Source organism: Typopeltis vanoorti, chromosome 24 (assembly GCF_054136105.1).
Source record: "Typopeltis vanoorti isolate ZY-2024b chromosome 24, IOZ_Tvanoo_1.0, whole genome shotgun sequence".
Lineage (NCBI taxonomy): Eukaryota > Metazoa > Arthropoda > Arachnida > Uropygi > Thelyphonidae > Typopeltis > Typopeltis vanoorti.
In genome coordinates, this window is record NC_143572.1 from 11,908,980 (window position 1) to 11,931,699 (window position 22,720).

General features: G+C 36.7%; 1 protein-coding gene across 1 annotated transcript in view; it reads right to left on the reverse strand.

Moving 5' to 3' along the window:
* Nucleotides 1-22,720, reverse strand: part of LOC150092928 (cholesterol transporter ABCA5-like) — a 640,434-nt gene that overhangs the window by 240,191 nt on the left and 377,523 nt on the right. Inside the window, exon 15 of the mRNA XM_090414108.1 lies at nt 11,661-11,797. Coding sequence (XP_090270234.1) covers nt 11,661-11,797 — 137 coding nt within the window. The remainder of the gene's footprint in view (nt 1-11,660; nt 11,798-22,720) is intronic.

Genomic DNA, 22,720 nt, shown 5'->3' on the forward strand with positions numbered 1-22,720 from the left:
CCACTTTCAAAGGCGATACATGAGTAATGCACCACTCTCTGAGAGAAAAATCCACCTCTCACCCTCTTCTTGCCTGTATTCATATTCCATTGATGCCTTCTCATTCTCTTCCTACCTTCATAAAATTAAAAATTCCATCTACCGGTATCCTGTATGAATCGTTCAGAGTTTGTAAGTCTCAATCATATCACCCCTCCATTTTCCTGTTTGCTAATGTTTGTCCACCAATTCTCAATCTGCTTTCATAATCTGTATTCCACAATCTTAATATCATGTTTAACACTCACCTTTATACTCTCTCTCTGTTGTATTGGAATCAAAACAGAAACCAAGAGACCAGACCTGTGAGCAGTTCCTTATCCTTATGTGTCAAGGTTCATTTCAGCTTTGCAATTTTTTCTACATGGCCCTTGAATTTAAACTTCCTATCTACTAAAAGTTCAACACTCTAGCCTGATCTATTTCTTATAGATTAATCCAACCAATATAATATGTCACTGTACTGCATTCCTGACTACCCTTTCTATCTTTGCATCATCAGCAAACATTTTGTATATCCCTTGTCAAATCCTTCCCAATGTCATTAATATAAAGACTGAATAACAATGGACCAAGGACTCATCCCTGTGGTACACCACTCCTCACTTATAAATCTTACACATCCACCATATACCACTCTCTTATATCTAGTAGCTACTTATTCTTGCTAATATTTTATAATACAATCTCATATTCTCCAATTTATGCAAAGACTTCCATACTATATCCTCTTGCAGACATTAGCAAAGTTGAAAAGAATATGGTGTATCCATTTCCCTTGTCTAACTCAACTATCACAATATTATAAAATGTGAATAAGTCACTCAACATAACCATCTCTTAGAAAACCCATGCTGTTCACTGCAAAGTATCAATTCTCTTTCAACCAATTTCTGAAAGTGATCTCTTTCCAACTTTTCCAAAATCTTCACCACCACTCCAAAGATACTGACTGGTCAACAGTTAGATAGGTCAGCTGTTGCAACACCCTTGTGCAATGAGATTATCATACATTCCCTCCATTCCTATGAGAGCTCACCTGTTCTGAGATTCAAATTATCTAACCAGAGGTCAAAGGAATAGCCAGTTCCCTGAACACTCTTTAGCTAGTGCTGAATTCTTATTCAGCTTGCCAAACAGCCCTAGCACCACCTCCTCCTCCTCACACACCTAAGTTTTTTCATCCATGAAGCGGTAGCAGTAAGGTCAATGTTGTCTACACCAGGTTGATAGCTTTTAGCAAAATGGGTGCTCATCAGTTAAGCAATCTCTTCTGCATCTGTCACCTGCATACCGTCTACATTCAGTAGAGTTTATTTTTTCATACTCATTCTTTCTTTTATTTCTAGCATAATGATAGAATTCTTTTGTGTTGGCTTTAGCTTGCAGAGCCAGTTTCTTTTCATACTCAGGCTCAGCTTTCATTACAATAGTTGTAAACTTTATCATTGGTTCCTTATAATTTTCATAGCTGACATCACTGTTATGCATGTAGTTTTCCTTCTGCATCATATTTTCCTTACAAGCCTCTTGCTTAATAAGATTACTCATCCATTTCACTCCTACCCTATTTATTCTTCAAATTTGTGGACACATTCTGCTACTGCATCATTTAAGTATTTTTAAATGCTTCACATGCACAGTCAAGATATCCTTTGCATCTAGCAACTAATACCAAGGAACAGAACCAGCATCCTCCTCAGTTGGTCATAATTTCCTGCTTTGTATTTCAGAAATGGTTAAGTATCTCTTTGATACGATCCTTCTAGCATATGGTTCTTGTTATTATAAGTTAATCAATTGTTGTGTTTGCTTCGTATTCTGTTTCTCTTTGAATTGCTTGTTTCTTTTGCACTGATGATGTTTGTTAGTTGCGACATGAAACATCGTTTGCTAATTTCAATCAAGTTAAGTATTGTGTCTAAAACGTTTCATTCACAATTGTTTGAAAAGTTTTGAAAATGAAATGGGATAGCAGAGATAACAGTGAGTGCATTTTCAGTGAATAAATTTAAGAGAGTTAATAGTATTGTGCGAATAATGGTTAGTGTGGACCTCCTGCTTCTCTCTCTCTCATATACCTGCTGTTATGAAGCATTGTACTGTAGTTTTTTGCTATTTGATTCTGTGGCTAGTGTTTAAAGCATAGTCTGTTAGACTGATTGTCTATACTTGTGGGTGTAAATGTATTTTCTTTATTCTTTTAGAGAAATGTTGATAGATACTCCAGTCTATCCATACTATGCCAACTTGTGAAAAGATCAAGAAATTAAACAATCAATTATTTTAAAGAGGTGATCTTTAGATGAGTGGAATAGGACAGCAAGCTTGATATGGGACTTTATATGTGGCGTCTAAAAGCTACTTCACATTGATTCTTTCTAAAACTTTTGTATGCATTTTTCTCTTCAACTGTGATATGTGATATTCATTTCTTATAAATTCAAGATGCCAAGAAATTATAATTTTGTTTACTCCTTTATCCAAATGTAAACAAACAAAGTTTGCATATAAACTATCTTCACAACTAGGCTACTTGTATAAAGGAGGGCACAGGGACTGGCTCCTACTGATGAGACCTCAATACAGGTTGAAACCAGTCTTGGGTAGTGCCCCCCCATAATGCATAGCACATTATACACACCCGAAAGGATGTGTTCCTTGCATTATGAGATACTGCCTAGTTAAAGTGAAGTCATTATACAAGAAGTCTCTATAGAAGTAGCATAGTTGTGAAGATAGTTCACCTACAAACTTTATTTGCTTACACTTGGATAAAGGATTAAACAAGAATATAATTTCTTGACATCTCTAATTTAATTTATTTAAATATGACCAAGTGAAAAAACTTTCAACATTCATTTCTTTCTTACTGAAAATAAATGCCTACTTCCTATTTCCTTTCCTTCGTGCTTACACGATGATCAGAATACATTATGAAAAATTATGGAGACAAATTTCAAATCCCTTTTATACTTTGTATCATGAACCATTATGAAGATATTACTATGAACAATAACATAGTCAATATCGATGTTTGACCTTCATATCAATGTCACCATTTGTCATCATACACATGATGACAAATGGTCAATTATAGAGGAATACAAGCTATACAACATGTCCTCCTCAACATAATGTGCCATCATATGCCTCTATCACAGGCTGCATCTGGTGTAAAGTGTTCATTCAGCTATCTTAAGTCTTTTATTACCATATTCATCCATCCATCATGCTCAAATGTCTTTTTCTTGTCAATTTTATTTGTAAGTTCTTGTTTAATTAATTGGTCATCTGTTCTCCAAATGAGATTGAACCACTTCATTATCTTACTTATTATAAACGAACATTGGGTCTTTGAAGCAGGGCTATATGACATTTCCATAAGATAAGCTTTAGAATCACAAATTTAGTCATTTATTAAAGCTAACCTGATTGCTAGCAGAAAAAAAAAAAAACAATGACTAGCTGATCATATAGTCTCACTGGGATTAATCACCTAGCATCTTCTTACTTTATCAACAATCAATCAACAATCATGGGTTCAATGCCCATAGGTGTCTGATGCCATCTTGATATGATTCTTCCACTGCATTCTATTTTGTACAAGATGACTCAGTTTGTGTATAGAGTTTCTGCACCATTTGACAATGTCATTGCTCCATTCTCTGTTTGGTCTTTCTTTTTTGTTCTTTCCTTCAATCATCCCAAACAGCAGCATTTCAATTTCCTCTCTCGTTGATTCTACATATATGGCCAAATAGACATAGTTTCCTTTTGATTATTTTCTGGATTAGATTTTCTTTTGGTTGTATTCATCTATAGATTTCTTCATTGTTCACTTTCTGGATCCATCTTATCCTCAAGATCTTTCTATAGCACTTCCTCTCGAATGCTAATATCCTCCTTTCAGATTCCCTCAGGAGTACCCAGGCCTCGCATTCATAGAGCATGCTGCTGAAGGTACAGGTTTCCACAATGCGCAGTTTAGTGTATATATTTATAGCTCAGCTCTTCCATATTTTGTCCATGGCTTTTAAAATAGTTGTTGCTCTGGCTATTCTAATTTTTATCTCTTTTTTGGGGTCCAAGGCATGCGTCATGTGGCATCTAAGATATGTGAAGTGTTCCACATTTTCCAGTTGAAATCTGTCTATGGTAACTCTGTTCAGTAACTCTTGTTGTCCAAATATCATTGTTTTAGTTTTTTCAAAACTGACATTTAGTCCATATCTTTTTCCTTCTGCATATAGTGTTTGCAGTGTCCGTTCCAGCCTTGATGCATCTTTTTTAATCAGGACGATGTCATCTGCAAAAGCAAAGGTAGTTTATTCTCATGCCATTTATTGAAATGGCATGAGAATAAACTTTAATCTTATCTAGTGTTCTTCCCAGATGTGTGATGAAGATGATTGGTGATATTAGGTCCCCTTGTCTTGTGCCTTGATTAGTAGCAAACCAATCTCCATTCACATCTGCTATCCTGATTATTGCTTGTGCTTGACTGTTTATATCTTTCAGTTTATTGGCGAATCAATTTATTGTCCACACCATAAGATTCCAAGACAGCCCATGTTATATTTTGGTCAATATTATCAAATGCTTTTTGGAAGTCCATGAAACAGCAGTATATCTTTTTGTTTTTTCTTTGAGCTTTCTCTACTATTAGTCTTATGCAAGTATTTGTTGCACTGTACTTCGATCTTTTCAAAATCAGGCTTGCTCATCATCAGGAAGATGTGCTTCCATATGACTTCAGGCATTCTGTAAGTATTTTCATCAGCACTTTGCCAAGATGACTCATTAGTGCAATAGTTCTGTAATTGGTACATTTTAAAGCACTGCTTTTTTATGAAGAACAACCAAGACTGATTTTTTCCACTCTTCGGGGGCATACCCTGATCTCCTCATATTTCATTACATAGCTTATGCATTTATTTTACAACTGATTCCCCCCATATTTTAGCATCTCGCTTATTATGTTGTCATCTCCAGGACTGTTGTTGTTCTTGAGATGTTTTATAGCTTTACTCACCACCTCTTCGAAGATGTTATTTTCAAAGATCTCTGCTTGTGGAGAGATTGCTGTTAGTTCTTTGATTATTTCTGTTGCAGTATTATTTAGTTAATTTTTACATAGTTCACTACAATATCTGTCCATCTGTGTATGATTTCAGTCTTGTCCATCAATACTTTACCATCTTTGACTGCTACTGATCTTGTTTGCCACTTCCTATTGGCACTTTGCAAAAGCATATCATCCAGGTTGTGACATTGAAAAATGAAGGAACCATTAGTTTATACGGGAATAGTGATGAATGAAGTGGAGGTGACTAGTCTATTACAGAACCTTAATGTGAGCACATCTGTGGGATTGGATGGTATACCGGCACGGGTCTTGCGTGAAGCGGCTAAAGAATTATCAGTGCCCTTGACCACGTTGTTTAATCTGAGTCTCAGGTCTGGCTTAATCCCGAAGGTGTGGAAAGAGGGGAAAATAGTTTCACTGCATAAAGGAGGATCCAAGACTATGGTTGCAAATTACCGACCGATCAGCATATGAGGAGTCGTAGTCAAGGGAAAAATACAGGAATGGATTGATGAAAACGAGATACTGTACAGGGGACAGCATGGCTTTGTGAAGGGTAGATCATGCTTCAGTAACTTGCTCAAGTTTTATAACAAGGTGACGGCTGAACTGGATAAGGGAAATGGGTTTACAGTGATACTGCTGGACCTGGCAAAGGCGTTTGACAGAATACCACCATGGAATACTAATCCGTAAACTACAACATATGGGAATGGATATAGGGTTGGTGAGGTGGATAAGTGGTTGGTTGATGGAGAGATATCAAAGAGTAGTTTATTCAGGAGTAGAGTCCAAAAAACGGCCTGTGACTAGTGGTGTGCCACAGGGTTCTGTTCTTGGACCACTGCTGTTTAATCTGTTCATTAATTTTATAGGGAAGGATCTAAGTGGAACAATTCATTTGTTCGCTGATGATGCAAAGTTGGGTAGGGCAATAGTGAATGCAGAAGATGTCAAAGTCTTGCAGGATGACTTAGATAGATTGGAGTTCTGGGCTAAGGAGAATGGATGTCAATTTGATGTGACAGAATGTAAGGTTATGCATTTTGGGGTGAAAAGATTAGCAGCAGTATACCACACTGGTGGAACTGTACTCCAAGAGATTGATGAGGCCAGGGACTTGGGAGCGTTGGTGGATAGGGAGATGAAGTTTAGGGGGCACACTGCAAAAGTAGCTAAATCAGCTCATCAACTCACTTGGTTGTTGAAAAATACCTTGACGAGCAGAGACAAGCAAGTTATTGTACCTCTGTACTGAGCCTTGATAAGACCTCATCTCGACTACTGTGCCCAGATTTGGTCACCTCGGTTCCTTCTTGATGGGGAGGAGGTGGAGAGGATCCAGAGGCGAGTGACTAAGATGATAACAGGTCTATGGAATGAACCATATGAGAACAGGTTGAAGATTTGTGGTTTGCAGAAACTAGTTGATAGGCGGAGGAGGGGAGATATGATTGAGACATTCAAATTGCTAAAGGGATTCTATAGGATTAATTCAGAGGATATTTTTGAGATCAGGACTGGTAGGAGAACTAGGGGACACCTATGGAAGCTGGGCAAGAGTGTGGTTAGCAGGGGTGTTAGAGCTGGGTTCTTTACTTTTAGAGTGGTAAATGAGTGGAATAAGCTGCTAGAGTCTGTTGTGGGTGCTATGACGGTGAACAAGTTCAAGACAGGGTATGATATATACTGTGAGAATGTAATCGCATAGTTGGGTGGACATGATGTTTAGGGCCTCCCTCGATGAGTCTAAGGACTCCTGGAGTCGCCCGAAATAATAATAATAATAATAATAATAATAATAATAATTTCTTATAAGTTTGTAGACCTCTCTAGTTTTGTGTTCTCCATACTACTGTTCAATGTCTTTGCATTGGTCTTCCAGCCATTTGGCTTTATCAGATCTTGCTGCTTTCTGTACTTCATTGCATTTTTAAAAGAATAACTGATATGCTACATCTGAATTATCTCTTTTAAGTTTCAGTTCTCTTTTCTCCTGTACCAATTTCAGGGTTTCCTGAGTTATCCATTTATTATTATTGATCCTCTCTCTTTCAGGAATTACTTCCTCTACCACTTTTTTTAGTACTGTAGTCAGTCATTCTGCTCTTATATTTATATTTCATTTTTCACTTGTGATCTTAAGCTTTGTTTCCAGTATGTTTTGATATGCTGTTCTTAGCCTGTCTTCCTTTAGTCTTGTGATGTCTCTTGCTTTTTGTTACTTTCCTTTGTACTTTATTTCAGTTTTAGTCTTATATTCGCAAACACGAAGCTGTGGTCTGAATCAATATCAGCTCCTTGGAATGATCTGCACTGTTGAACTGATGTTATCCATTTCTGGTCTATTAATATCAGGTTGTTCATATTCCTATGCCTGCCATCGAAGGAGCACCATATCCATTTACGACAATCTTTTTGTTGGAATTTGGTATTGCAAATCATCAGGTTGTTATCAGTGGCAAATTCCAGAAGTATCTCTCCACGTTCATTTCTTTCTCCATATCCAAATTTTCCCATAACCTTTTCCCATCATGTGTCATTTCTGCCAATCTTTGCATTCCAGTCTCCTCCAATGATGAGTATATCCTGCTTTGGCACTTCATCAATTTCTAGTTGTAGATCTCTGTAAAATCTTTCAATCTCTTCAAATCCACTCTCTGCAGTGGGTGCATATACTTAAATGGTCATGATATTAAATGGTTGGGCACTGAATCTTGCAACCATTATCCTTTCACTAACTGGTTTGTATCCTATCATTGCCTGACAGGCCTTGTTGCTTAGCAGGAAACCTATGCTTGCTTCATGCTTACTTTTATTTCCTGACCAGAGAACTCTTTCACCATTTGTTTCTCCTAACAGTATCCATCTCATTTCTGAAATTCTCAAGATGTCCGATCTGTATCTCTTTATTTCTTCTTGAAGCAACTGCAATTTTCCAGTTGCTCATAGTGTACGGACATTCCATGTAACTATTGATATTCCATCCCCTACAGGCTTTAATTTGATTTTTTGTCTTCGTTTTAAGTAGCTGATTTTTTGATCCAAACCTAATTGCTCGATTGGGGATGCTGACCTTGTTTGACTGGGTAACATCCTAGCCGGCATGAGTCTTTTCTCTTGTTCTTTGGCATCAGATTTCAATCGTATTTTCTTTTTACTATCAGCACATCGACACTTATCTGACAAACCCTCAATCTTCCTTGAAGAGCTTGGGAGAGATGTAAGAAGGAGCATATAGGCTATGTTTAGGCTTTGGGAAGACTAAGCTCCCCTTGATGCAGTATCGTCATTGGACTTCTGTGGCATTTTACAGGATATGGTGGGTTAGTGGAGTTGTCCACTAACCCAGCATGTCCTGTTAGTATTGCCACTTCTTGTCTGGGACTGCTTATTGGCTATTTGTAGCTAGCCACCATCTCTAGTGGCCAATCCCCGATCCGTAACCTGGGGACCCATCTGGTGGCATGCAGCTTTGCCTCTGGGGGAAAGATCCAGACCAGAGAATATTCTGAATATATAAGTAACAAAATTTCCTTAGATGCAATTATCAAACAGTTGTAAGCATACAACTGGCTTTAACTGCACTGATATATAGGCAGGATGTTTGCCTTGAGTTCCATGAAATTAAGTAATTCTTTGAAATTGTTTTTTTTTTTTAATCCAAATCTTATCAAGAAAAGATTGTAAACTTAGAATGTATTTATTTTCATCAGAGAAGTGTACACGATGTCTTTATATTCCTAACAAAAATAAGAGAGTACTCTACATCATCACAATAATCTCTATATTTATGAATTAATTTTTAAAAGAATTCAATTCTCATAATGCTTAATTTTAAGAATTTTCTAACATGCGATTAAGAACTATACATAATGAAATTTCATTTCTCATCTAATCAGAATGTTCTCCAGTCACCTAAAAAGTAATGGAATGCAAGGTAATTAATCCCACTGAATAACCTACTTACTTATTGATGAGATTATTAATTTTTTTTTCACTCCTCACTTGAGGACAATCTTAGATCAACAGCTTGCTAAATCAGTGAATTCAGACTGTAGTTTGCCTTATTAAGATGTAGTATAGTTCATGGTATTGTTTGTACATGCACATGCGACTACACAAGTGCATGTGTGTGTGTGCGCGCTCCAGATGATGACTTTGATCTGATCAAAACATCATATAATGAGGTTTGTTATATCCAAAGTTATTACTCAAACATGGTAGTCAACTTAAGATTTTATGCTACTAAACACCTATTATTAAGATAATATGAGATCTTCAAAAATCTAAGTAATACTGAAAATCAAGGCATTTGAATATATATATATATATAAATTTAAAAAAAAAAGAGAGTATTGATTACTGTAAGGTGCTTGGAGAAATTATGGTTCAATGAGGGAGTGAATTTGAAGTCAGGGAACCTAGATATATCTGAGAGGATGCATGAAAATATGCAATAAATTAAGAGTCATAATTATGAGTGTAACAATGTACAGAATGAGATAGAAAACGATAGTAAATTTGGGTAAGCTGCATAACAAAACAAATTATTCAGATCCAGTAGAATAAGAAAAGCTATACTGAGGTTCAGGAGCAGCATAAAGAACAGTCAAAAAGCTATCCAGCCAAAACGCTACAGGTTCGAATCCTGCTGTGGGCATGGATAGTTGTGATTGTGTGTGGAAATACCAGTGATGGTCGGCAGTAGATGGAGTTGGTGTAGTTGTGGTTAGTTGGTGATTGAATGGTGGAGATGGAGTTGTAGAGCAGGTGCCCTCCCTTGATAAGTCCCTAGACTCCCTGGAGGTGTCAAATAATAATAATAATAATAATAAAAGAGTGATGGCAAGGAAGATAAAATCAGATAATGAAATGAAGTTAGTTGAACAGCAAAGGAAAATGCAAAAGAATTTTCTCACTGTGCAGCAAGTAAAAGAAAGAATGGGCACGTTGAAAGAATATCCTTAGTGAAAGTGTATGGCAGACCAATTAGCTCTCTGGATGCCAAAGGCAAACTGGATGAAAGAATACAGAAGATGAGTTAGAGGTATAAAAGCTATTGCAAGAGCTTGATTTGAACACTGCAGTGCGATTGGATGGGATATTGGCAAAGTACCATCCAATCCCATCCATCCATACTATTAAAGCAACATTTACCCTTAACAAATTATGCTGCTGTGTAGAAGATGACTGCATAATCTATTCAGCTTTTAATACCATTCCTAACCAGTTTTTCCAATATGTTGATGGCCACACCAGAGATACTGATTGATCTATAATTGTTGCATCAATCCTAGCTTTGCCTTTGTATAATGCAATTATCTCAGTCTCATTACACTCATTAGGAACTGCATCAGAAGGTTGGTAGATTGCATTATCATTCTCTACAGAGGGTGGCATGGGTTGTTAAGGGTATATTTCATTTTATCAATATTGCTCATGTTCTATAACAGTGAATCCAGAGCTAAATAAAGGAAATGGATATACCACAATACTTCTTGATTCTGTCAAGCCATCTGATAGGATTCCTGATGCTGGATGTTACAGGAACTCAAAGGGATGGATATACAAAACAAATTTGTGACATGAAATGTGAGTAGCTGACTCACAGATATTACAAAGTGATGTATGGTGGTGCTGAGTCTAAAAGAAGTTTCATCAGTGGTGTATTAGAGAGTTCTGCACTTGGGCCATTTTTAAACTTGTTATTGATCCAGAGCGTGATTATCCAGTTATCTGCTGAGATGCTAAAATGGGGCAATATATAATAGACATACAAAATCTCTGCAGGCTGATTCAATGAACTAATTCTATGGACAAATGTTAATGAGTGTCAATTTAATGTTTCTACGTGCAAGGGGCATTTTGGACCGAATAAATTGCAAGCAAAGCATTATATAAATTAGAATTTGATGCAAATAATCAATCAAGCTAGAAACTGGAGTTATACTAGACAGAGAATTAAAGTTTAAGGCCACACTGATATGCAAGGGAATGAAAATATAGTTGAAAAGATCCACACTAAAAGGTAGTTAAGTCATCACATCAGATAACTGCACTGTCGTGGTCATTAAAGTTTGATGACTAGATGGAGAAGAGGAGATATATCAGAAACATATAAGTTAGTAAGAGAATTTTACAGTACAAATACCAGTGAGATTCTTCACCTTATGGCAGATAGAGATAGAATTCAGAGTTATCCTTGGAAGCTGCCTAAGGATGTGGTTAGGAAGCACATGAGGTCTCGACTCTTCTCATGGTGTATGGAACGGGATATGGTTAAATGTGTTAAAGAGTTCTTTGCTAAATGTGTCCAATAAGAAGTGTGATAGGAATTTAGGTGTGAATGACTGAAAAGGGCTCCTTGATGAGTCCTTGATTTGAGAACGAGACCTGGGTAAGGAGGGGGGAGGGCAAGATATTTGAAATTAAAAAAAAAACATGAAAGATGGAAAAAAGAATAAAAATATTTCAGAAAAGTGCAAATACAAATCCATTTTCCTTATAATAACTAATTCTAAAATCTTACCTTTGAAATATCATAACTATTTACTACTGCAGACATATAAGATGATCTCAGATTATACAAATTTGGAGGTGAATCCAAATGAAAAACATTCAGCTCTGTTTTATTTAATTCTTTTATCAACTCATCCAAAGAATTATCTGAAAGGATAAAAATGAAATATTCCAGTTCATATCACATAAAATAACAATAATTTACCTTAAAAGTTTTTTATGTGACTTCCACCCATGAAAGGTTATAAGTCAATAGCACATTAATATTCTAGAAGAGATAAGGTTTTTTTTTTTCTATTTTGATTACTTTTTATAATTTTTTCTACATTTAAATTTTTTTTTCACCAGAAATCCTAATCTAGAGACAAAACATATAGAGCTCTTTCAAGTAACTTCAGGGCTCCAATAAGCAGGGCAGTGGTCTCACACTGATGATGAAGTTCATCTACTACCTCAAGACCATCATACACATCCATATCCAGAGTAGGCTTCAAATGCACAGCCTATTGGCTGGACAGTGAATACATCCAAACAGCCAACCAGGCTGGTAAAGTACTTTCCGGTTTCAGATTTATAAAAAATGTAGTGTAGCAGTGCGGCGCCCACTGTTAATCATAGTTCTTTTATAAATAGTTTTAATGGAACCTGTATACTAGAAATATTTATAAACTGTCAAACTGTCAAACTACACTTTTGTACGTGTAGCAAAAACATATAGAATTTTATTCAATAACTCTAATATATTTCATCTAACATTACATGAACATCATCAGGGAGACAGGCCATTAACTATATTCAAAACATGAATCACAATAATGAGTCATAAAGTATGTATATACTAGCTTCTTTCTCGGTCACAGCTGAAGTATAAGATTACACTACTAGAGTTCAAAGAAACAATTACAAAGTTGTGTAAATAAAAATAATTTGAAATAATTATTAATTAAAAAAAAAGAATTATGAACAATTAATAATAATCACTTCCAAAAACTTTCATAACGTTTCACGTGTTTTAAGGGAAAGACAATCAAATTTGAACTTGCTGGAATGAAGAAGTTTTGTCTGGTTCCAAATAACTTTGTACCTAGTGTCAATAGTGTGAGAAGTAAGGCCAGACTCAGATTCCAATAATGTAATATAGTCACAATGTTCTTTGATTCTAATCACGATAGAATGGCCAGTCTGTCTAAAATAGCAGTACTGGGTACTGGTCATGTCATCTTTGCTATTTCAATAGCACATTAACCTGGTTAATGTGTTATTTCATCCATTTCACTTCTACACTACTTATTTGCTTAACTCTTGGTATGTAGTTATACACCACTTGTGTCCGATACAGTCTTATGAATTCCCACACACTATTACAATCTTTTCTGCATACCTCACTACTCAACATACTGATGCTAGTTGACTACAGAGCCTCCCATAATCACTCACCTTATAATTCCACATATATCCTTTTTTTTGGAAATATCCTTATACTGCTTCCTTGTTTCACCACTTCCCAAACACGTTCTTCGTGACTACTCTTGCCAAATGGAGAAGTGTCAATACATTATTAACAACTCATAATATTAGGTTTTTAATAACACTGAACAATGCACAATTTGCCTCTGAAATGAAATAGCAATTCTTTACTAATTTTGATGTGTTGAAAAATGACACAAAAATGGCAATAAAATCTGTTGATTGGCTCTTGTTTAGGAGAGATTCAATCTCCATTGTGTACATTGGTATCATTTGGCAATGTTGTATTTCAATCTCCTGATATTGCATCAGCCAATCATATACAACACCACTAGGAGTTATTGCATCACTGGCTGATGCAATGCAGTTGAGCCATGATATTGTGGTCATAAGATGATGCAATCATTAGCATAAAGTGAAGTCTCATAGGGTGAGCAAGTGTTTGTGGGACTTCCTGGACTACATTCCCATTTACTCCTGCATTATAAGTACTACACAAGTGATCCCTGTAGTAGTGATGCCTTGTATTTGGATTAATAGTGCATATAACTTTTGTTACATTTGCAGAGAAGTAACATTTGCAAGCTAGAAAAAATACCATCCATTAGTGAAAAAGGCATATCAGCTTAATTTGGATGTAAGATCGGGGACCAGGACAAGGCCTGGATTCCACACACATATGTGCAGTACATGTGTTAGAAATCTTCTGAAGTGGCTGAAAGGTGGTGGTGGTGTATCAATGCCATTTGCTGTTCCTATGGTTTGGAGGAAGCCAAGCAATCATGGAAATGACTGCTACTTCAGGAGACATCACAAGGGAAAAGAGGTGGACAATAGTGTATCCGAATATACCATCTACTCTCTGATCAGTTATGCACAGCAAATGATTTCCCATTCCCAAACCTCCAAAAGAATTTTCCATTGATTCAGAGGATGATGAGGACAGAAGCAAACCGATGTAGGGTTTTCCTGAGCATTCAACGTCTAATAATGATGCATATGTTGAAAGTTTATTTTTCACTTGGTTAGAGTATAATAAATTTAGTTTAATCCTTTATCCAAGTGTGAGCAAACAAAGTTTGCGCCTGAAAGTATCTTCAGGACTGGGTTCTGCCTGATATCTCCACTTGGGCCTGGCTCCCACTGAAGAGACCTCAATAAAGGTCGAAACTAGTCTGGGTAGTGGCCCTTCCCTTAATGCATAACATTAGACATATCCGCAAGGAGATGTGTTTTGCATTATAGGAGATACTGAGATAGGAGTGTTGGTATCTTGCTCCACCTTTGCAACGAGTTGCCCTGGTGTGTACCACCTTAACCCAGTCCTGAAGATACTTTCAGGCGCAAACTTTGTTTGCTCACACTTGGATAAAGGATTAAACTAAAATGATGCATATGTTGGCCATGATGCATCATCTGTACCACATATTTTCACACAAGAAGAACTGAATGATATTGTTCATGATCTGGAGCTGTCCAAGGCCAAAGCAGAGTTACTAGGATCAAGACCCACAATGGAATCTTCTCAAGGAAAATGTCTGAGTGACTTCATTTCACACTCCTCATGAGCAGTTTGTGCCTTACTTCCAAAACGAAGATGAGCTTGTGTTCTGCTATGATGTAGATCACCCGATGAATGCTCTTTGAATCAAACGTGATCCACAAAAATGTTTTCTATTCATAGACTCGTTGAAATTGAGTCTCAAGGCAGTGTTGCTACATAATGGAAACCAGCTTCCATCCGTTCCAGTTGGACACGCTGTCTACATGAAAGAAATGTACGACAACATAAAACAGCTGTTGGACTGACTTCTTCAATACAGCAAGTATGGCTGGCATCTTTGTGGTGACTTGAAAGTAGTGTCTGTGTTTTTGTGTGAATGGGCCAGCTGAGCAAGGATTTTGCACTATGAGAAGAGAGACTGGCCTGCAAGGAAATCTCTGAAGGTCAGAAAGAAGAATGTGCAACACCCAGGGCAGAAATAAACAAAATTCTGCTACCACCCCTACACATTAAACTCAGTCCTGTAAAAAACTTTGTAAAAGCCATGGACTGGATGATCAGCTTTCAAGTACCTGGTTGACAAATTCCTTCAACTGCTTCAGTGCAGTGAAGCAAAAACTAAAGAGGGATTTTTTTGTTGGTCCTCAGACCTGAGAGCTCTTCATTAATGAGATGTTCAACAACCTGCGACAGGATGATGAGAATAAAACTTGGGATGCATTTTGTCTGGTGTCAACTAACTTCCTTGGAAATGTCAGGGCAGAAAACTACAAGGAACTGGTTGAGGACTTGTTGTCTCTGTATAACAAACTTGGCTGCAATGTGTCCTTAAAAATACACTTAATCCATTTTCATTTGGATTTCTTCCACGACAAATGCAGCATGGTTAGCGATGAGCAAATAAAACAAAACAGAAATGATAGCTGCAAATGTGAACAGAGTGCAAGATTCAGTATGGTCTGACAGACGGTTAAGTGTGCAATTAACAGCTGATGAATTGCCAATGAATCAAGAAATAGTCAGAGTAATTTTACCTGAAGAATTGGGTATGCAAAAGATTTCTGCAAAGTTTGTGCCTTGGATCTTGATGCACGAACAGAAGCAGTGGTGGCTTCAAGTTGTGTCAGATCTTTCTGCAAATAACCACATGTTTCCAAGAGTAATTACAGGTGACGAAACCTGGTGTTTCCAGTACAATCCTGAAACAAAATGTCAGAGCATGCTGTGGAAAACCCCCGAGTTTACCATGTGCAAAAAAAGTACACATGTCATGTTCACAGTTCAAGGCCATGCTGGTGTGTTTCTTTGATCACAAGGGGATAGTCCACTATGAATTCATTGAACAGGGACAAACGGTCAACCAAAAATGTTATTTAGAGGTGCTGGAAAGATCACGAGATTCTGTTTGGAGAAAAAGACCAGAATTATGGTCTGACAAGTGGATCATCCATTACAACAATGCGATTCACTCCATCAACCTTAAACCATTCCAGTTTCCCTTCAAATTCACTCCCTAGATTTGCAAACTGAACTCAAACAACTCAGCTATCTTGTCTTGTGAAGATATCATCAAATCCAACACTAAAATGTCCAGTTGCTTGTCCCATGCTGAAAAGAGTTATCCCTCAGAGATTCAACAAATTCACTCTCCTTGTTCCCATACACTATCGCCTCCTTCCATTAGGATGAAATTCTTTTTACATGCCAAACCAATTTGTTTAAACATTTCACAATCAGTATTCGCTGCCATTCCCTGTCTATAACAACATTCTATTAGCTATACTTATTTTCTGTTAATTTCAACTTCATATCACATAGATTCAAAATCTTCACAGGTATTATTATTTTCAACTTCCACTCTTTCTAGACACAATTCCTCTGCAACCATTAACAGCACTTCCCATTTCTTTTTCCTTTCCTATCCTTTCAAAAATTATATTACTATTATTATTATTACATGGCTACTCCAGGGAGTTCAAAGACTCGTTGAGGGAGGGCACCTACTCTACAACTTTCTGTCTCCATCAATTACAATGAACTGCAACTACCATCATCATCTACATGAACGCCATCTACTGCCCACCATCACTAGCATTTTAACATACAATCACAAACATCCATGTCCAATGTGAGATTCGAACCTGCAGCCTTTTGGCTGGAGAGTGGATATGCTAACCACTCGGCCAACCATGCCGGCATATATCCCTCCATTTCTATTCCCAACAGTAAATCATCCTCAGACAATCAAGTTTCACTTACATCAGTTATCTTTGAGCATAATGACTCAATCAATGCAACAAACTCAGCTCTCTCATTTCAATGACTCCTTACATCTGTATACGAACATAACAATCCATCTGTCTTTGAGGCCATCTCACCAATTCATCACTCTCTACTCTAGCTGCAATAGTACACCTGTCTCTCTCTCTTCAGTCAGACCATTTCCTTTTCCTGACTCTGATTGCCATTCACATTTGTCTCATCTCACCTTTATGCATTCCATCACCTTGTCCTGCCACAATCAAATTGTCAATGTTGTATCCATCTTTCTCCTGCCTTACATTTTGTTCAGCTGTGCTACCTTGCTTCAAAATCATCTTTTGAACATTAGCTACACTGACTTCTTGATTCCGTGCTTTTCAGCAAATAATAGCTTCTCTAAATGTCCAACATCAAACCCATTCAAATGCAATCCATCAAACTTAAACCATTCCAATTTCCCTTCAAATTCAAAACTAAACTCCCTATGCCTCACACAACTCAGTCATCTTGTTATTCATTATCTCCACTCTCCTCCTCAAATCACTAATATCATATCTGGGTAACATGCTAACCACTTTCCTAATAACATTATTATCCTTTATCTCATGGAACAATTTCCTCAAGATGCTACTCACATTCCTTTCTTTTATACTATCTAAGTTCATGCCCACAATTTACCATTAATTATGCTGCCTGCTCTTTCATTATCTGCAAAGCATTAGTTATTTGTTTCAACATTCCACCAGAAAAGCATGTTTCATTACACCTCTAATGAGCTAGTCACCGTACAATACTATACAATTATTCTTTGACTCTTTCTTCATAATACTAACTTTCTCCTTATCATTCACATGCCAACCTCTTCTTTACATGTTTAATCTCATCTTCCAGTCACTTTGTTTCACTCTTCAATTTCATCAACTCTTGCATAATACCTCTATCTGATTTCAGTTTACTCCTGGCAATGCTAGCTCCCGTTTCAAAATATGCCAGTCTCTCATTAAAATTTTCAGGTATATTAATACTTTTCTTCTTTCATTAACAAGCTACTTGGAAAATTTAACAACAAAAAAAAAATCAGCATTAAAAGGGTGAAAACTATGAAAAGAAGTTGGAAAATAGACCACATCAATGCAACATTATCTGTACAAAACATGGTTAGGTTTCTAAAAGTTGTCTGAATATCTATCAGTGAACCCTGCATGATAGCTGATTAGTTTTGATTCAGGTAACCTAATGCCAGAATAAAGATGAGGAGTAGGGTGAGAAGTGGTTTCTTTGCATGGAGGGTGGTTGAACCATGGAATGCATTGCTTGATGGAATGGTGAGAGCGAGAACCAGGGGCGAACTTAGGCATGGGTTTTATGGGCTTCAGCCCATGGCCCAGTTCAATCAAAGGGCCCCCTTTGCAGTCAAAAAAATAAAAATAATTTAAATTACAAATTTAAGAAAAAATAAATTATACAAAATTTTTTCATACCTAGGTAATGTTAAAATCGTTAATTTTCAACATTATTGGATTTGAATTAAATATCAAATATCAATGTTTTAAATGACAGTAAATAGTAAATACGGCTCTGTCTTCTATCGCCTCTGTTGGTAGTCAGTAAAATCAAAATATACTTTGTCATTTGTCAATTAAGCAAATAATATAGCAACATTGGAATGGAGTGCAAGACTAGCTCATCCAGCTCATCTAAAGCTTGTTAGCTTAGCTTAGCTCTCACATATATACTTTCTGCTCTCACCGTTTGACATTTGAGGTTATGTATAGTACAGTATAGTTGAATATTAAATAGTCATTTGTTCAGTGAAGTGTACTGTTCAGGTGTTTCGTTTCTTCGCTGGTACGTATCGGCAAAGTTTACTAAATACTAAATAAATATACATTAAACGTTAAACAACCTAATATGGTGGTGGATTTTTTTAAGGTTTTTTTTATTTCTTTTCAGATTAAATAAATACCTATAATATAAAAGCAGAGCTGAAAAACGAAAAATACAATTAAATAGAGAAAAAGAAAGCAGTAAATGTGCCAAAATTTCACATTTTTTTTATATTGGAAAATAACAATGAAAATCTAAACGATATAGGTGCAGTAATAAGCAAAAGAGAGAATAACTTAACCGAAGAGAAACAGAAAAAACAACAAAATGTATATAACAATAACAAAGAATTACTAGGACTAAAATCACAAGCAAGAACCTCTAAAAAAATATTGACGCTGACGGACATTCTGTATCAGATAAAAATATACAAGACCCAGATGATGACCAGCTCTCTGAAGTCTCTGTTGCTGTTTTGCAAGAAGATAGTGAAAAAGGGGGAAGAAGAGGCATTAAAAAATGCAGAGTTGCTTGCTAAATATGTTGACGTAGGTGTGTGGCCTACACAGCTAAATGATAATTTTATTAATCACTGTCTCTCACATGAAATGACTTATTTCCAAAATAAAGATCCAAAAAGTATATATCCAGTTTCAACAAGGTATTACAAAGAACAAAACAGATCATTTTCAAATAAGTTCTTTGCGAAAAAAAATTAAAAATGGTCAATTACTGGAAAGGTCTTGGTTGTGCTATTCTACCAGTATGGGAAGTGTTTTTTATCAAGTGTGCAAACTTTTCTCTGAAATCCCTTCTCAATATACAACCGGATTCTCTGATTGGAAACATATAGAACCATGTTTAGAAAGTGACAAATATTCTAATGAACATAGGAAATCATTGTTAATATGGTTAACACGTAAAGAAAATAAGTCTGTATCCTTTTTTTTAGGCTTACATGGTAATCCGAATGCATTTTTGAAAATTATGGAGACAACTACCGTGTTTGAATAAAAACTTTAGTTTTTATTTTAGTTATATTATAACTAAAATCTACATTCGACGTTTCGACCTTTATGTCAAGGTCATCTTCTGGAGCATACAACTATACACAGGAAACAAGCTATACTACAATCAAACTGGTTTGTTAAAGACACTGACCAACCGTTACAACAATTGTTGACCTGACCTCTGGTGAGGAAAAAAAAAATTTAAAAAATATATAAATAATAATAATAAAAATAAATAAAAAATTAAATTAAATTAAATTAAAATAAAATAAATAACAATAAAAATTATACATCAACGCTAGAGTCCTATTGTTAGTGTTGTCTACCTACTATATACATATATTAACATCGTTCCAGCCAGTTGGTATGGAATGGTTTCTAATACTGGCTAAGGATTGGCTAGAGTCCTGACTTATGCTGGATCTTTCATATTAGGTAGGCTGAATGTGTGCCATCCAGATCCTTGGAATTTTCATGCCATCTTTGTTGTTGATATTTGGGTGGTTTATCAGGATTTCGCAGGATTCCTTAAATTTCCTTTCGTACCAGGTTTTTGTGCGATGTAAGGAGCAGGTGCTTTTCCAGTTGATTTGGTGTAAGGTGTTGAGTGCGTGGTCTGAGAGGCCTGCTTCACCATAATGGTTATATTTAATGTGTCTAATGTGTTCTTTCTTGTGTATAGGGATTGTCCATCCTGTTTCACCAATGTACGGTAAGTTACAGGTGCAGCGGATGCAATAGACTCCAGGATGTGCTAATGGGAGGAGAGGATCCTTAGAGGAGTTGAATATGGTTTTAAGTTTAGTGGGTGGATTAAAGGTGGCATTGAGGTTATAATGTTGTAGGATTCTGTTGATTTTTTCTGATAACCCTTTAATGTATGGGATGGCTATGGTTTTACTGTAATCTAGATTCGTTTTTGTTGTAGTTTTATAGAGTATTTTATTAACAGTATTTTTGTTATAGCCATTATTTATGAATGTGTCACTAATGATTTTTAGTTCTTGTTTCAGGGCTTGCTGGTTAGAGCAAATAGTTGTGGCTCTGTTTTTTAAGGGTGTTAATGACTCCATATTTTTGTGATGGGTGGTGGTATGAATTAGCATGTATGTATTGGCCAGTGTGTTTCGGTTTTCTGTAGACCGTGAAAGATAGACTGCCTGAAGAAAGACGTGTGACTAGTGTGTCTAGGAACGGGAGCGAATTTTGGTTTTCGATTATCGGGGTTATCATTAAAGGCTGCAATCGCTATGGTAAGCTAAAGATTCATATTTCTCTCTTGATCAATCGACTGGCCTTTTTAAAAAGATGCAGAGACCTTATTCCGATCTGCGTCAGCCTAAAAAAGAAATTTACGTCCACTAAGGTTCTCCGTATCTATGACCGCACAGAAAAAGCAATGCTTAGAGAACAGATTCAAAGAGCACGCCAAAACCTAGCTACAACACAAAATCTGGTTTCTAAATTACAATCCGAACTATCGAACTATGTTAATCCAGACATTCTACAAACACTTGAAAGAATTACTGACAATTCGGCCAAACATACCCTGGAAAAGAATAAAGAAAAACTCAAGAAAAAATTCCACAGTTTGAAACAACGGCAAAATATTGCGGCCAATCACAGGAATCCATCCAATCAGAGGGCTTCCACCCCGATAAACAACAAACAAGGGAGACAAGGAGCGACCAACCACCGACAAGCAAGAACCATGTGATTAACCTATCAAGCCACACCCTGAACAACGGCAAACTTGCGCTATTGAATAAAGGACTGAACTACACAATAGCTCCTAAAAAGGTAAACAAATTGGATTTTATTTACCACATTGAAAGAGGCATCAGATCCCTATCTAACAGTATAGCAGAAAAAATACGACTAGAAACCAGTAATGTCCTAAATACTAAGAAAACCTTACAGAACAACCTGACAAAAACAGAATTAGCAACAATTAAATCATTAAAAGCCAAACAAAACATAATAATAACAAAAGCAGATAAAGGCAATGCCACTGTTGTCCTTGACAGATCAACATACGTACTTCAAATGAATCAACTAGTAGCTGATAACAACACATATAAAATGGTAAATTATAACCCAACAAAAAGGATTAAGGATAAAACAGAAAAACTACTCAAGTCTGTCACTTCTGGGTCACCAGACACGGTTAAAAAACTCAAACCCCACTATGCCCTCCCCCCCCCCCCCCCCCAGATTATATGGGGTTCCAAAAATACACAAACAAAATGTGCCCCATCGACCAATCGTGGAAGGAATAGACAGTCCCAATTACCACCTAGCCAAGAAATTAGCAGCAACACTCAAGGAGTTGGTAGGTCATTCCCCATCCTACATAAAAAACAACAACACTTTATAAACAAAATCAAAAACATAGCACTTGACAAAGACGACTTATTAGTCAGTTTCGTTTCTGCCCTTTCACTAATGTCCCCATCAATGACACAATTCTCCTACTACAGAACAAATTTCCGCCCGACATTACGGCCCTCTTTGCCCACGTACTAAAGTCCGGTTACTTCGTGTGGCAAAACAAATTCTACCTACAAAAAGAAGGTATAGCCATGGACTCACCACTATCCCCCCAATTACTAACTTCTACATGGATACCTTTGAGCAAAAGGCTCTGGATTCCGCCACGCTACGACCGACAGTCTGGCTTAGATACGTTGACAACGTGTTCGCAATCTGGCCGCACGGGCAACAAATGCTAAACACATTCCTCAGCCACCTGAACAAACAACACGAACGCATACAATTTACCATCGAAATCATCACTCCCGTTCCTAGACACACTAGTCACACGTCTTCCTTCAGGCAGTCTATCCTTCACGGTCTACAGAAAACCGCCACACACTGGCCAATACATATATGCTAATTCATACCACCACCCATCACAAAAATATGGAGTCATTAACACCCTTAAAAACAGAGCCACAACTATTTGCTCTAACCAGCAAGCCCTGAAACAAGAACTAAAAA